Here is a 14,545-nt window from a genome sequence, read left to right on the forward strand (position 1 = left end):
GGGTACTCACCAATAACATTCAAAGGCTATAACCTCTCAGTCAACGCAACTAAATTGCTATCAAGCTCAATTATGAGAACAGTTGTAAAACAACAAAATGTCACAGTGTCATCAGCCATAATATTAGTCCTCTTTTCTCCTCCACTCCTATTTCTCCTCTTTTTGGAAGGACTACAGAGCTCCCAGGAGAATCCTCAGTCCATCAGGTGTGCTCTTGTTCACAACTCCAAGGATTAGGATTACAAAATGAAAGCCGAGATCCTTACACTAACATCCTTTCATGACTTCACAACACCAATTAAATACAATTAAAAGAGAATTGACAATGGCAGCACTAACTCTCTGCATGTGCCTATGTCATCTCTCACGGCTAATTACACACCAGTCAGTTGGTCAAAAAAGATTGGCCGAGGAGCTTAAAACACTGCCATTCTCTTTACAGAAATTTTAAGGCAATCTGCTCAGACTGCATAATTCTTTATGCTTTATGCTCCTAGCACACTTCCTAATGAGTACACTTCTCAATCCGTACTCTGTTACTAAGTTAGGGTTCTGTTACACTTCGTTTGTAATCTTTCTAGATTTGCAGTTTTAATGCTTGTACAAGACGATGATCTGAAAGAATAGGTCAATCCTTTATTCTCATGCATAGCACATGCTGGGATTTTAACTCCTAGAGTGCCACACAGTGGCCACACACATTTTAATGCACAGCTGATTCAAGGGTAAAAATCATATAGGCGAGAAGACTGCATTTCTGAATTTTGACTCTTCATTGCCTCTACTTGCTGCAATAATTTATATTTCAGTAAGACAAAAAATTTTATTTTTCTGATTTGTTAGCATTTTGCTTTTGAGATGCACTCACTTTGCATAGGAAAAAGTACAAGGAAAGGTCAATAAGATTCTACGTAGTTTGTGAACACAGGAATGTCAATATAGTGACATTATCTTACACTCATATTCCACACTAGGAATTATTTGCAGACTTCAAAGGCTATCATGTTTTGCTTCCTGCCAAAATTATGTTGAGATTCTAGTTTTCCTAGAAATGGCTCTAGTGCACGTATCCTTGCTCAGTCTTATTCCATCCTCATGCTCTCCAAGATTCTTCCTGGCAATAATATTTTTGGAACTTAAAAGTTCTGTTTTATTAGTCAGAAGGTTTTGCTGATGGGCTTAAAGCACAGATTTTCCCAGATAGTTAATATGTTGCTTCTTTTCAGCCTTCTACAGTAACTAATAGGCCAACAGCACAGACCAAGACATTCCATATGTTTGACTAATATTTGATCTGAATCAGTAAGCCTGGGTCATGCAATGGATCACCACAACAATGGACCCCAAAGAAGAAAGAAAAAAAAAAGAAAAAAAAAGAAAGACTGGGGTTATGTACTTCTCCCTTTGGAAGAATTTTCTGTAAATTTAATAGAAGTTAATATTTCTATTAAAAAAGACTTTTAAAATAGGCATCTTTATTCAATTACATATAATGCTAAAATAAGACAAAGGAATATATGCTTTTAGAATCATCTCTATACAAACCTATTCATTTCTTTTTCACAAAATTTTACATGATTTTACCCTAAGTATACCTGGCTTTCTACAACCAACTTCGATCTGCATAAATTTCTCTGAGAAAATGAAATAATTACCTAACCTAAAGATTTCTCCACTAATAGACATTTTTACAAGAATAGATAATGGAAAAGTCCCTGACTAGCTTGAGGAATTCTGACTAGTATAAATAGGCATTTACATCAATAGGAATCTCAGCATATGTTAAATGTAAACTGAGAACATTCAGKGTACTGAGAGAATACAATTGATCTAGGTATCCTGAGTAAATTAAAGTATACCTGAAATACTTCTTGCTTTTAAAAGAAATGGACATATATTATGCCCTGATGTCCAAAGATGCTATTCTAAACAGATAAAAATCTGTTCTTGGGATGTTAATAGCCCTGCTCCAACTGCAGATCTAGGCTGTCTCTCTCCCAGCTCTAGACCTACCCATCAGCAGAGCCCTAACCCAAGACCCCAGACGTGGTCCAGATGAACAAATTACAAGGGTGGAATACTTTTTGCATCTACTTTTATTCTCGGCAGCCACCTCCCGGCACCACTCCAGCAAAGCTCTAGGATCTGTCTCTCTCCCAATCCTAACTCTAGCCTCAGCCCTACACATCGCCACCAAATCATATTCCCACCATCATCCAAACTACCACTTTCTCTTGAATTTTACTACTTTATCAAACATTCATCAGGTCACAAAGCAAAATTCTTCAAAACATTCTTGTTTTGTACAAGAATCCTGAATRTGAATCCATGCCTGCATTTGTACAGGTTACTTAACTTTTTGTAACCTCCATTTCTTCAGCAGTAAAGTGGAAATAATAATCCTGCCTTTTCGGACAGTGAGGCTATGAAGTTTAATTCATTTAAATTCTATGGAAATTTTTTGAGTTCTTGCAGGAAAAGTGTCACTCAATTAAGATTTGTTATTATTTCAAAGGAGCAACTGTAACAAAAAAATCTTATTTATTGTGTCTATTTCAATTTGCATATTACTGCCCATCCACCCAAAAGGAGTGCTTGTCCTTTCCTTTTCTGATAAGGGCTTGCACTGGTCTAAGTGTGTTATATAACAAAATACTCTATTTAAATGTATCATAAACAGTGACAAACAGATCTATGATCATCAGGATTTTCAATATTGTTTTAAATTACATAGATTACTGTTCTTTTCCTGAGTTTTGTGACATTCTATACCAGGTTTGCTTCTTTTTATCAGTTGCAATATATTCAAATCTCTTCTCCTGTCTATGAATTAAAATGGTTCTTAACTATTTTTATGAACACAGAAACAGAATACATGGCTTTGATTTGTCTGTCTATAACCAGGCCAATGTTGATGTTGCTAGTTCTCAGCCAATACTGCATTGTTCTCTATTTAACTTCCACCTATTCCTAAATAAAATAATAATAGAAAGAAAAAGAAAACACAAAAAAGATGCTGCAGTCCTTAAGTAATACAAGCTATAGTAGAATCCAGTTGTCCTCTTTTAGATGTTCAGAGCTTAAGAACTCCAGGGTGTAGTAGCTTCCCCTCAGAGCTTTCATGTATTACTGTCTAATTCAGTGATGCCTCCCTTGATTATACATGCTGGGACAAGGAGCCTCATATATCTGAATACGCATAAATACTACCATGGTTTTTTATGGGCTGTGGACATACTGCAGATCACAGAAGCCAATTCATAGTGCATGAATCTGACTAAGGAACCAACAAAAACACAATAGGCAAGTTCTTGCCCCTGCTGTTGTCACCATTTGGTTTGAAAAAAACCTAAAAGGTCCAACTAGTCCAAAAAAAACCGAAGACAGGCAGAGAATAATTTCTCAGAAGACAGCACTGGGGAAAACAGCAGTAAGATTACTCTCCYCTATCCTGCAAGTTATGCCAAATACAGGGCTGTGAGCAAGAATGGGCCACATGGTGCTTCAAAGGCCATATTCAGGTACGCAAYCCAAAGAAAATGGGAAGTATTTAAAGGAACTTGGTGGCCAACTACAAATGTCTAAGATAAAGCAAGGGGTTCTCCACTGCTCACGATACAACAAACTTGACGATATTACAAAGCCACAGTAAGCCCACTCCTCTGTTGATTACAACATAATGGGCCTCTTAAGCACACTGTCTGGAATTCCACACGAAGACTTTTTATATGAAATGCTGTATGACCTTTAAAATTCAAAGGGCCTTGTATCTCATAGCTCCATGCTGTCTGAAAGGCAGCAATATGGAAAACAGAAATCCTCTCTGTATGGCAACGGAAAACTCAGGTATTAAAATGTTAGGGAAAGCAAATCAATATTAGTTTTTGTTGAAATGACATGCTCCTTCCCAAAAAATTCATAAACAATTTGGAACCTTAATCAGATGCAGCAAGATTAGGTCACTACAAGACTAGGTCATTACTATTTAGCTAGGTCAAGCTGACTAGTTACATTCAATTCAGAATGAGTACAAAGGCCCTGGAAGTGTAAGCAGCACTCGTAAGGAAGTTATTTCCCCTAATCAGAAGGTTTCCTGTTCATTTAAAGAAAAGTTTCTTCCTTGGGAAATGAGGAAAGGCTTTTTCATTTTGCCACGCTGTGTAAAGACTTMATGAAGACTGATGGGAGAAGGCAGCTCTTGCTTCTTGCATAAAGCTTAAAGAACAGGACATAGCACAATATTAAGGTATCTGTTCATTTTAGGCAACTCAAAGTCATTTTTTCAAGTWGACTGTGACTACCTAGCATCAACAACTGGCCATCTCCACTAACCCATCTTTAACCGTATCGACTTCAGATGTCAAATATTGTTTGAAAACAGAATTGAAACATTATTGGGCACCTYTTAAAATATCTGTATTTTCTTAATTCAAATCACATAAGAAACCTTTGTAATATCCTCATTCTAAATGTGTCACATCTCCTTTATCTGGATTCAGAACTGCCTATTTTAATCAACTGAAGGGACAGAAATTTTGCAGTATTGATGTTCATCAGCTTCACAGATAGTAAAAAGATCTATCATCATTTCAACTTCTTTATTATTAATTACATTACTCACTACCTAAGAGACCCAGCTATAGCCCTGGGCCCAGTGGTGAAAGGCAAATCCCCAATACCAATACTTAGCTTGTTCTTGAAATTCTTTACACATCAGAATATATACAAAAAATAAGGAAAACATTTTAATTACCTTGCCATGAAGTTTGTGGACATCATATCTTATCTGAGCAAATTCACGGAGTCCAAAAGATCCACCAACAATGTACAACTGAAAAACAACCAAATAAAAACAGATTTGCCTGGACTATTAAAAAAAATGCTTTGCATACTGACCCACTGCATTTACAAGGGACCTACTATTCTTCCAACAGAAACACCAGGAACTAAAGATAATAACCTCCATGGAATACATGTACAGGAGAAAGTCAGAGTTCTCTTACACTCTCTGGGCCTACAGATTTAACAAATGTCCTCTTATACAGAAAGAGCTGCTTCATGACTCAAATTTTCTAGGGGCTTCCTCCACCACCCCCATTTTTTTTATTTCCCATATGGCTTCCTGACATAACTGCAGTACAGGAACCTTTACCTCATTGTCATGGGATTTATTTTCACCATTTTCAAAATTTAATGGTGAAGTAATAACACTGTGTTGACTTATACTAACGTCTGTACATAAAGGATCCAATTAAGCTTCTGAAACAAACTACCTGATTGGAACTGTGGTTCAATGACATATTACCATGTAGGCTAAGAAATCAAATCCAGCGTACCTGCATCTTTATTATTGCCTCATTAGCTGCCTTGTAATTCCCTCCATACCTGTGAAATGTATGAAAAAAACTAATAAAGGGAAAAATGGGGGAAGGCAGAATTTCAAATCTGAATTAAAAAAAATTAAACTGTTCTTTCTTATGACAGAGGGATGTCATAAAATTGTCTATGTGTCTCTATCTTTAAAAATAAAAAGATCAATCAAGATTCAGTATTGTTAAGAAACACCATTAAGGTCTTAGAAATCAGCTTAAAAATCTAGCTATTGTGTTGAAGAATTTGGGCGCATGCTCTTGCTCTGATATGACAGGCTCCATCTGCTGTTCTCCCTTAAGGTCCCCTGGCAGATGCACAGAAGGTCAAAAGGTTTCAAAGAGCTGCACTTCTAAGGAAGGTGGAGGCATAGGGATGCTCTAAGGACCTGAGCTATAAAAAAACCAAAAACAAAATAAAACAAAAAAACCYCACTGTTTTATCACACCACATTGCTGCTATGTTCCTTCATTACAGGCTATTGCTGCAACTGGTGTTTTCTACAGAATGCTGGCTAATTACATGAAATGTGTAAGGCTTATAGGAACAGCCTGTGCTGTTTCCAAACAGAACGCTACCCCAAGTTTATGTCAGTAAAACCACAAGGCCTCACAAAGCCTACAGGTTGGTAACCCAGAAACTAACCTTCTCTGTTCACAGAATAGGGAACCCTTGACCAGCAGCCAGGCATTAAAGGATCCAAAAACTCTTTCTGCTTTGGCCACTTTGATAAGGCTGAGAATGTAGCTGACAATTAGAAACAAACAGATCAAAATTTTGTRATATGAACATCTAGCTGCTAGGTCACAGAACTACAATTTTAAAAAGCTACAATTCCAATCAGAAAAACAAGTAATTTTTAGTGATTACAAATCTGACCTACCCAAAATCGGATGGCACCATACTACCACCATCACTAGTCAAAGAATTAACGATGCTCTTGCAAACATTCAATCAACAAAATACAGAATTGAAAAGAAGGTATTCATATAAAAGAAAAAAAAACTCTTCCTCGTGGGTCAGTATTTTGATAACTAAGAGTAAAAGGAAGCAGAAGATGAAAGTCTTTAAAATAGTTAAAAGGAACCTGAATATTACTTAAGATTTATTTAATCAAATCAGAAGATGTCAGCTGCAGATACAATAACACAAAATGCTTAAAGTCTCAATGATCAGACAATAATTGAATCTTAATATGGTTGACATCTCAGAAAAATTTTCTTTAACTGGTCTTCTTTAATTGCTAATGAGTACTATGCTAATAAACAGCCTAAAGGTTAACATAACTGACTTCATACTGTTAACAAACAGAAATCAGAAGTAGTATAGAAAAGTTTACAGCTGTCACAAACTGTCGTTTATCATCTCTGTACATTAGCATGTTTTCAAAGAATGGCTATCGCAGCTGCACTAGAAAGGGTTTCAGTACACAGTTATTAAACTACATGGAAAGCAGTAATTGCTCATGATACTCATCAAAAAATAGTTTGCCCCAAAACAAACTTGCACCAAGTATACCATTCTGAGATGCAGTATGAACAGAAGGAAGACCCTTACCTAGCCTATTCCTCACAACCCAGCTATTACTTAACATAATAAAAAGATACACTGTCACTTAGGGGAGCCACTTTCCAATTAATAAAGAATTACCACACTCTTTAGCTTTGACCATTTAAAACCACGTAAGGTTATTGCATGAATAAGCCATATCCTACTCCAGGTATTTTGTCTCATCACATCCTGTCACTTTTTGACAACAACAGTTTATTATATACTGCATTACACATTTGTAGCTATACAAGAAAGTTGATATMAAGTAGCTATAAACAAGTTGATATACATACACCTGCTCCTTAGAACAGGTTTGGGCCTGAAACTGTAATTTTACTCACATCACCTTTATGCTACTAAAAGCCCCAAAAGCTTAGATTCTGGTTTACTTTTGCTTTTCATACCACATAAGAGGTCTTCATAGYCTGGCAAGTTGCATATTTTGCTTAACATGCACATCAGTATACCTGCCTTTATGCTTTACTGCAATGAGTGATTTATATTACAAACATCAGTTCAGCTTATCAGAACCAAAGCACATCAATGCTGTAAGAAATTACAAATGTCACTAAAATATTAAACAGTATAATGCTGGAAGGTCAGGTTTAAGATTATATGATACTGCATAATTTTCAAAAGCACAGAATATGCATAAAAATATAAATAAAGTTTTACAATCTTATTTGACCAAAGTTCTGAGGAACCAAACATAATGTCTAAGATTTTATTGCAAAAGGGTTTCAGAATCAGTTATATTGAACACTTTTAATCAACCAATAGCACATCAATGCAGTTAGCTGACAACATCGAATCTGAATTGTCTTCATCTACACAAGCTGAAACAGCAATGGACAGCTATTAAACCAACTATATTTTTGAAAACTATGTTCAAAGGCCATTAAAAAAAAATGAAGATTAAAACAAGGGGACATCAATGAGTTTATGCAACTATAATAGTATTAAAAGGTAATACAAGACTTGGTAACATAATTTGTTGAGTGGAAGTGTTACCCTTGGTTTAAGCATTTCTTTTCTCCTTTCCATTATGAGGGAAGATGTCCTCATTACTTTCATTTACGTTAACTGTACTTAATGGAAGAAAACAACAATGAAACATTAAGATACAGCAATAGAATAATCAGGAGTGTGATAAACTTCAAGTAAAACATTTCAGCAACATTATTAGATTGTCAGCTTTAGAGATTCTGTTCATTTCACATRTATTTCTAGCTTTGTAAGATGGAGATAACAATTTCTAAATCCTTTGATAAACATTCTGAAGTTAAAAAAAGCAGTATAATGGGTGAATTTGCCCAAGATCTCACTTTAAGCCAAGGACAAAGCAAAGTCCAGTATGTTCCATTCACTAGTCCAGACATAAAAAACACAGGACAAATCCAAGCAGAAGCTATTCAGGATAAAATACAAATAAAAGAATAAGGCTGAGAAAGTTGTAAGGAACTCGGACACAAGTTAACACTCCAGTTAACTGAAAATGGAGGAATAATTCCACATATAATGAATATTAAGATGTATTTTTCTTCATTCCAACATTAGAACCATACAGATACCTGGTTTACTTCATAAAATGACAGGACGTGTACATCTAAACATTACCCAACCTGGAAGGTTCAAAAATACCTGCACTCTTTAAGCTGTGAGGGAACTGCTACTGTTTTACATGATACAGAATATGGAGAGAAGAAATGTTATTATGTAATTAATATCATCTGTCCAGTTATTTAAATACATTCRGCAGATGGATGAAGCAATAGTATGTTTTCACTTTTTTCTTTACACTGAAGTTTATCTTAAAAATGATAAAACTTACTAGGTAGCCAGCACTTAACACTATTCAGCGCAAACAGCTTGACAGTACCGCTAGCACAACCCCCCATTAAAGACCTCACCACTGGATTATTCCTTTATGTCTCAGCGACTACACAACCCCCCTCACAATGTTGTAATGTAATTATGCATGCATGGAAGACCTGCATGTTGCAAAATAAAATGAAAGATAGGATGTGACATAAGAGCACCATCTGTCACATACATTCAGCAACCTCAATAAATGTTTTATGCAAAAAAATGACATAAAATTCTCTTTAATAACATTTTTCTAAAAATTCTATTTGTTCACCTCTTCATTGGGATGTAGGTTATGTAATTAGTTATGGATGGCATTAGACTGATAACTTAGATGCACCTTAGGATGGGCAATGCTCATGTTTGTCACCAACTACAATGAGCTGTTTACTGAGGAACTCACAAGAATCTACATTTACAGCAGATCCCTTCTTTTTTGCTTCCTGCATAAGCAGGAAGCAGCCATCTTCAGCCCCTTGTGTTAACAAAATAACAAGAAACTATTTCTCTGGCATCACTAGCAATTTGCTGTATCATAGCATCCCTGTTGCTAGAAAGACTCATTTCTGCTGTAGCATTGATTGGGAAAGCCAGATTACAAGATCACATTCCTTTTRTCATAAATCCCTAAATTAATCATACCACAATATTCCGTGCTGGCAACACAGATTATGCATTGGTGGAAAGAAGGCAGGAAAACATTATAATATGTATCACTGGGGAAGAACATGGTAATTTTCTAGCCTCTTCTTCAGTATGGCTGCAGCAAAACCCTCCAGCTATTCATCATGCAGCTTCAAAACCATAACAGTTATGTGAATGATTTTATTTTAGTTTGCAGTGATCACAGTTAAAAGGTTTTGGAGGTTTTCTTTTTAAAGAACTGTCATATGTGCAGTTCAGGGCTGGTGAAAGATGTCAATTTGAATGCCCAGAAGACTGAAGTCTCTTATTTATTCCCTAAATAAAGCAACTTGGGCAGCAGCACTGCAAACTGCCAGACCCACAAAAGACCTATGCAAGTAACTTTGACCTGAAGCATCCTCCTCAAAGTACTAACTCTCAATGTTTATTTTCCACAGCCATTTCCACACTTGGCTCTAACTCTAAAACTGCTAAAAGGGATAAAAACAGCGCAGTCTTCTCTCAGAAACTTACTAAATCCTCCCTCTCCTTACTTTTCCCTCCAGTCCCCAAGCAGAATAGGGTGTCCTCTTTCTTCTTTTCTGCAGCAGATGGAAATTATTTTCAGTTCAAGTCAGAGGCCTCCTTTGGGGGAAAAACACAAGAACTACAAATGCCTTAATACTGATTTGATTCAAATACAGTACAAAATATGAGAATGCACTGACTTATGTGTATGATAGAATCCACAAATTGCAGAAGGACTGAATCACGTTACATAGCAAAAACAGCAAATGAAATACGTCAATATAAGACCACATTGACACCATGTTGCCCAACCATATGAGAGCAGCTAGTATAAACTGGAGCCACTGGTAACAGCAGAGTAGAGCAGAATAATGTAGGTTTTATAGAATATGGAACTTCGTGCAGAGTATTAAACTTGATCCAAGGTATCAGGTTATTTGGATCAATATAATGGAAGTTCAAAGCAGTGATCCTGAAGGTTGAAAATATGAATGGCTACAGGCCACAAAATAAAACAGAAACAGGTCACATACTTTGAGTGCTACTATTCCACATCCTAGGAAGAAAAAAAACTTGTTCATTAAAACTGTCAATTTCATTATAGGTTGCAGAGTGTAGAAAATGCATTTAGTATAAACCAATCTGAGAACAATACTGAGGAGACAGCAACCCATATGTTCCTTAGTGTGAGAATTAGCAAAAATGGGCATTTTCAGCCACAGTGTTGTCATTTTGCATCACATACAGTACTTGGACTAGTAAGATGACAATGGAATTTCACCCAGCAGCTGCAGCTGTTTGAAAACCAAGTCTGTTATAAGAGTCAAGCTGCAGTTTCTGAATACCACTATCCTTCCTTCCTAAAATTCTAAAAAGTTAAAGTTCCATTTCTTACAAAAATTGTTACCATTACTCATAGGCTCAGATCCAGCCAAAGTACGCTGTGAGGAGAAACTGTTTTCCAGTTAAGGCAATCTGATGTTCTTTGTTAAAACAACGATAAACTCGTATCTACACTAAGAAACCAAAAAAAAAAAATACTACTGGTCCAGAAAAATCTCCCTGTTGACAGTGTTGGACAGGGGCTAAATGCTGAATGTACTATACAATTAATATTAACCTTATATCTTTACGTCCTCCCCTGAAGAAGGTGGAGACTTACAGCAGGACTATACATATGGAGTGGAAAATAGGGAAGTCTGAGCTTATGTTTCTTTTCTGAGGCTCAGAAAGGAACTTCAGGCTGCCAAGTGTCAGATTAGTCCATTTTAAGAGCATTAAACAACATGAATACATTTTTTATTTTAAAATGAAACAGAGGGGTGAATCTGGAATACTAAAAAGTGTCTGTTTGTTGAATGTTTATCTGGAAAATAGTACTCAAAGATTAAGAATTAAAAAAAATGAAGGCATTGATTCAAAAGATAAGCTCAAAAATTTGAAGACCTGACAGTCAACTGAAAGATGGAAGTCAGATAATTCAGACTGCACAAACTAGAGCCCACAGAAGATCATTCAGCTTGAGCATGCTGGCTTCCACTCTGGCACAGACAGTTCAGAGCATGGTTTTGTCTGGAACAGTTCCACACACTACTGTGGATTCAAATGCACACAGCTAAATAGATGCAAAGCAGAAGCACACCAGAGAATGAGGACATATCTCACCATAAACTTACGCAATATTTAGAATACAAGTCATAGAAACATTGACAGTTTGTGAATCACTGATTGGGAGCAAGTATTTTAAAATTCTAAAAATACTTTTGTATTTATTGCTTTTCTAGGCTACAGAAGTAATACTAGTGGGCTTTTGCAAGCAATCACAATTCATCTTCAAATATTAGAAGCCAGTGTTTTCTTCTCGTGAGTAAATGTTAACTTCTACTTATCTCTCAAAAGCATATTAAGATCTAAATTAAGCATTCTGCATACGTCAATTTTACTGTAAAGTTACATGAAGTAATGTATATTAATAAAAATCCTGTATTTCAACATTATGACTTGTTCAAGGGGATGATAAGAATGATGTTAACAATGATAACACTGACATCTAAAAGTGAAAAATTGTAGTAATCATTTTTCATACAGTATCAGAAGATAATGTAATAACAGTCTTTATACGTAGACATTGATGGCAGCAACAGATCTCAGAAACACGATTACTCCTAAGAAGAGTTTTCCTTATTTCTAAGCTTCCATGTCTTCTTTTATGGCCAGATCCTCTAAAAACACTGGGAAAAAGTGTATCTAATATTCAACAGTCAAGGATTGAGAATTCACCAGTTTTTAATGAAATGAATCAGAAACGTTGAATTTAAAGAAAATTTTGGGCAACCAGTCATTTAAATAAATTTAAATGATAATAATCTAGTGAATTTTCCTACATATTAGCCATGTAAGACTTTCAGTAACACACAGCACAACAAAATACCACTTAAAAATATTTCTGAGCATCAGTCATTGCTTCCAGATGACCTAGACTTCACCAGCAAACAGGATGAATCCACAGATACACATATTCAGGTTCTGATGTTGGGGAGATGCTTTTTTCTTTCTTCTGGTAAAAAAAAAAATAGGACAACTGGTAGGACAAGCTCCTACCATAGTAGGAAATAAAAATGCCAACATCTCTGACACAGAGATGTGCACTTCATCTCACAGAGATAGTACAGCCCTCCAATACTACAGCAAATTTCACAGATATATCTGTAAGGTCACTAGAGTTCATCCCAACATCTACACGGATGTAATCATCTTAATGCTTTAGGATGCACACCCTGTAGCTCTCAAGCTGTTAAGATGTTCCATGCCAGGTTACATTACTCTCCTACATGCATTCTGCTATGCCATGCAGAGATACCCTGTGTGCAAAGTTTACAGAGTTAAGGAAAACACCACTCATTAATCAAGGTTTCTGGCAGATTTAATTCCCAGCGCCCACGGTACTGTTGGTACTCATAAAAAAACCCTGAGAAAGCATAACTGAAAACTGTGATTTACACATTTTACTCTGAAACGTTGTCAGTTTGAGGTTTTACAGATCAACTAAGAAATTCCCTCTAAACTTAGAATATTCTAACAGTGCCAAACTCAAATGAACATAGAAAAAATTATCAAGCTAATTTACACTAAAAAGGAGGAAATACTTTTAATACACATTTGTGCATGTGCGTGCAAAAGGACAATCACAGACACACGTTGGACTGGATAGTTGAAGTCCTTGCGCCAGCACCAAAGCAGAACTGAGAACATCTACAACATCTCTGATAGATGGTTGTTTGACCTGCTCAAAAGTATGGATTATGAGTGTTGTATCCCAACAAAAAGAAATATTTTCCCAATGTCTGCACCAACATTGATTTATTTTCGTACTTCCTTCACTGGATATGAGAAACATTCACAATACTCCATACATGAAGAGCTGTACTGAACTTCCCAAATTTCTCATTCCCTCATTAGTAGAATGCATTCTACAACTTTTAGGATGCTTTCCTCTAGACTTTCCAGAGTTTGTCATCATCTTCTTTACAATGGTACCACAAATCTAGAAAATAACTGCATTTGACAACTTTTGAGTAGTCTGGAGGAGAAWTCCATGATTTATTTTACTTTCGGCATCAATTTATTTATTTTATAATGACATTTCTATTTTTTCACAACATTACAAGCCAAATTTTTCCCACATTCCTGCTACCTATACTTATACTTCACATATTTTTCCTTTTCCTCAATTTAGCTCTTTACATGCATATTTGCTGTATTTCATCTTAATTCAGAGATTTTGTCAAAATTCTTCTGGTCACATCTACCAAGCTGCTTACAGCATCATCCATAAAATTTATGCCAACATCCAAGTTTGCATCAAAGAAGCAAAGTTCTGGGCAGTCTTTTAGCTATATATGCATGCATAGGATATCTCAACAGCTTTAACATAGTGCCTGTGCAGTTTTTGAAAGATGTTACATGATGAGGTTGTTTGAAATACCAGGGATTGGATTTGCTGATCCAAGTGATTGTTTTTATAATAGTTGTTAGTTGGTAAGAGTTGTTTTATTAGTTCCCATTTCTTACAAACATCTTTATCCCTATTTTAAGATAGATGTGTTCAATTTATATTTTCTCTAAAGTTCTGTATTCTGTAAACTTCAGTCAAGTGACATATGTCACTTTAAAATAAATAACCTTATCCTTTTCAACGCATACTTAAAATACGATGGTCCTAATTTTAATAAGGGTCATTGTACTACTGTCATTCTTTGGACCACTTAATTTTTCTGAGGTGTGCTGTTCAAAATCTGAGGATATTATTAATTTCTATGAYAGTATTTAAAGTAGTGGAATTTTCCTTTGCCCTATTCTTTGTCCACCTTCAGATTTGCTTCCTTTTCATGAAAAAAAATGTTTAAACAGAAAAAAAAGGGATCCACAGAATCTTCTCACCAAGCTGCTTCYACCTAGGAGCATCGCAGTTATTTTTCATCTAGCGTGCCTGGGCATTTAGCATAGACACGTGTGAACTATTTTACCTTGTGCCGTCCATTTCATAACTTTGTTTTATCCCTCTGACTTCACCGATCTTTTCTGATCCCCGCTACCCACCTAGCTG

At 35.8% G+C, this 14,545-nt stretch overlaps 1 protein-coding gene across 1 annotated transcript in view; it reads right to left on the reverse strand.

The window, feature by feature from the left end:
• The window catches only part of COX16 (cytochrome c oxidase assembly factor COX16), a 47,493-nt gene that overhangs the window by 32,467 nt on the left and 481 nt on the right, over positions 1 to 14,545 (reverse strand). Inside the window, exon 2 of the mRNA XM_085323336.1 lies at positions 4,754 to 4,831. Coding sequence (XP_085179462.1) covers positions 4,754 to 4,831 — 78 coding nt within the window. The remainder of the gene's footprint in view (positions 1 to 4,753; positions 4,832 to 14,545) is intronic.

This window comes from Rhea americana, unplaced genomic scaffold (assembly GCF_003343005.1).
Source record: "Rhea americana isolate MKP2758 unplaced genomic scaffold, rheAme1 scaffold_84, whole genome shotgun sequence".
NCBI lineage: Eukaryota > Metazoa > Chordata > Aves > Rheiformes > Rheidae > Rhea > Rhea americana.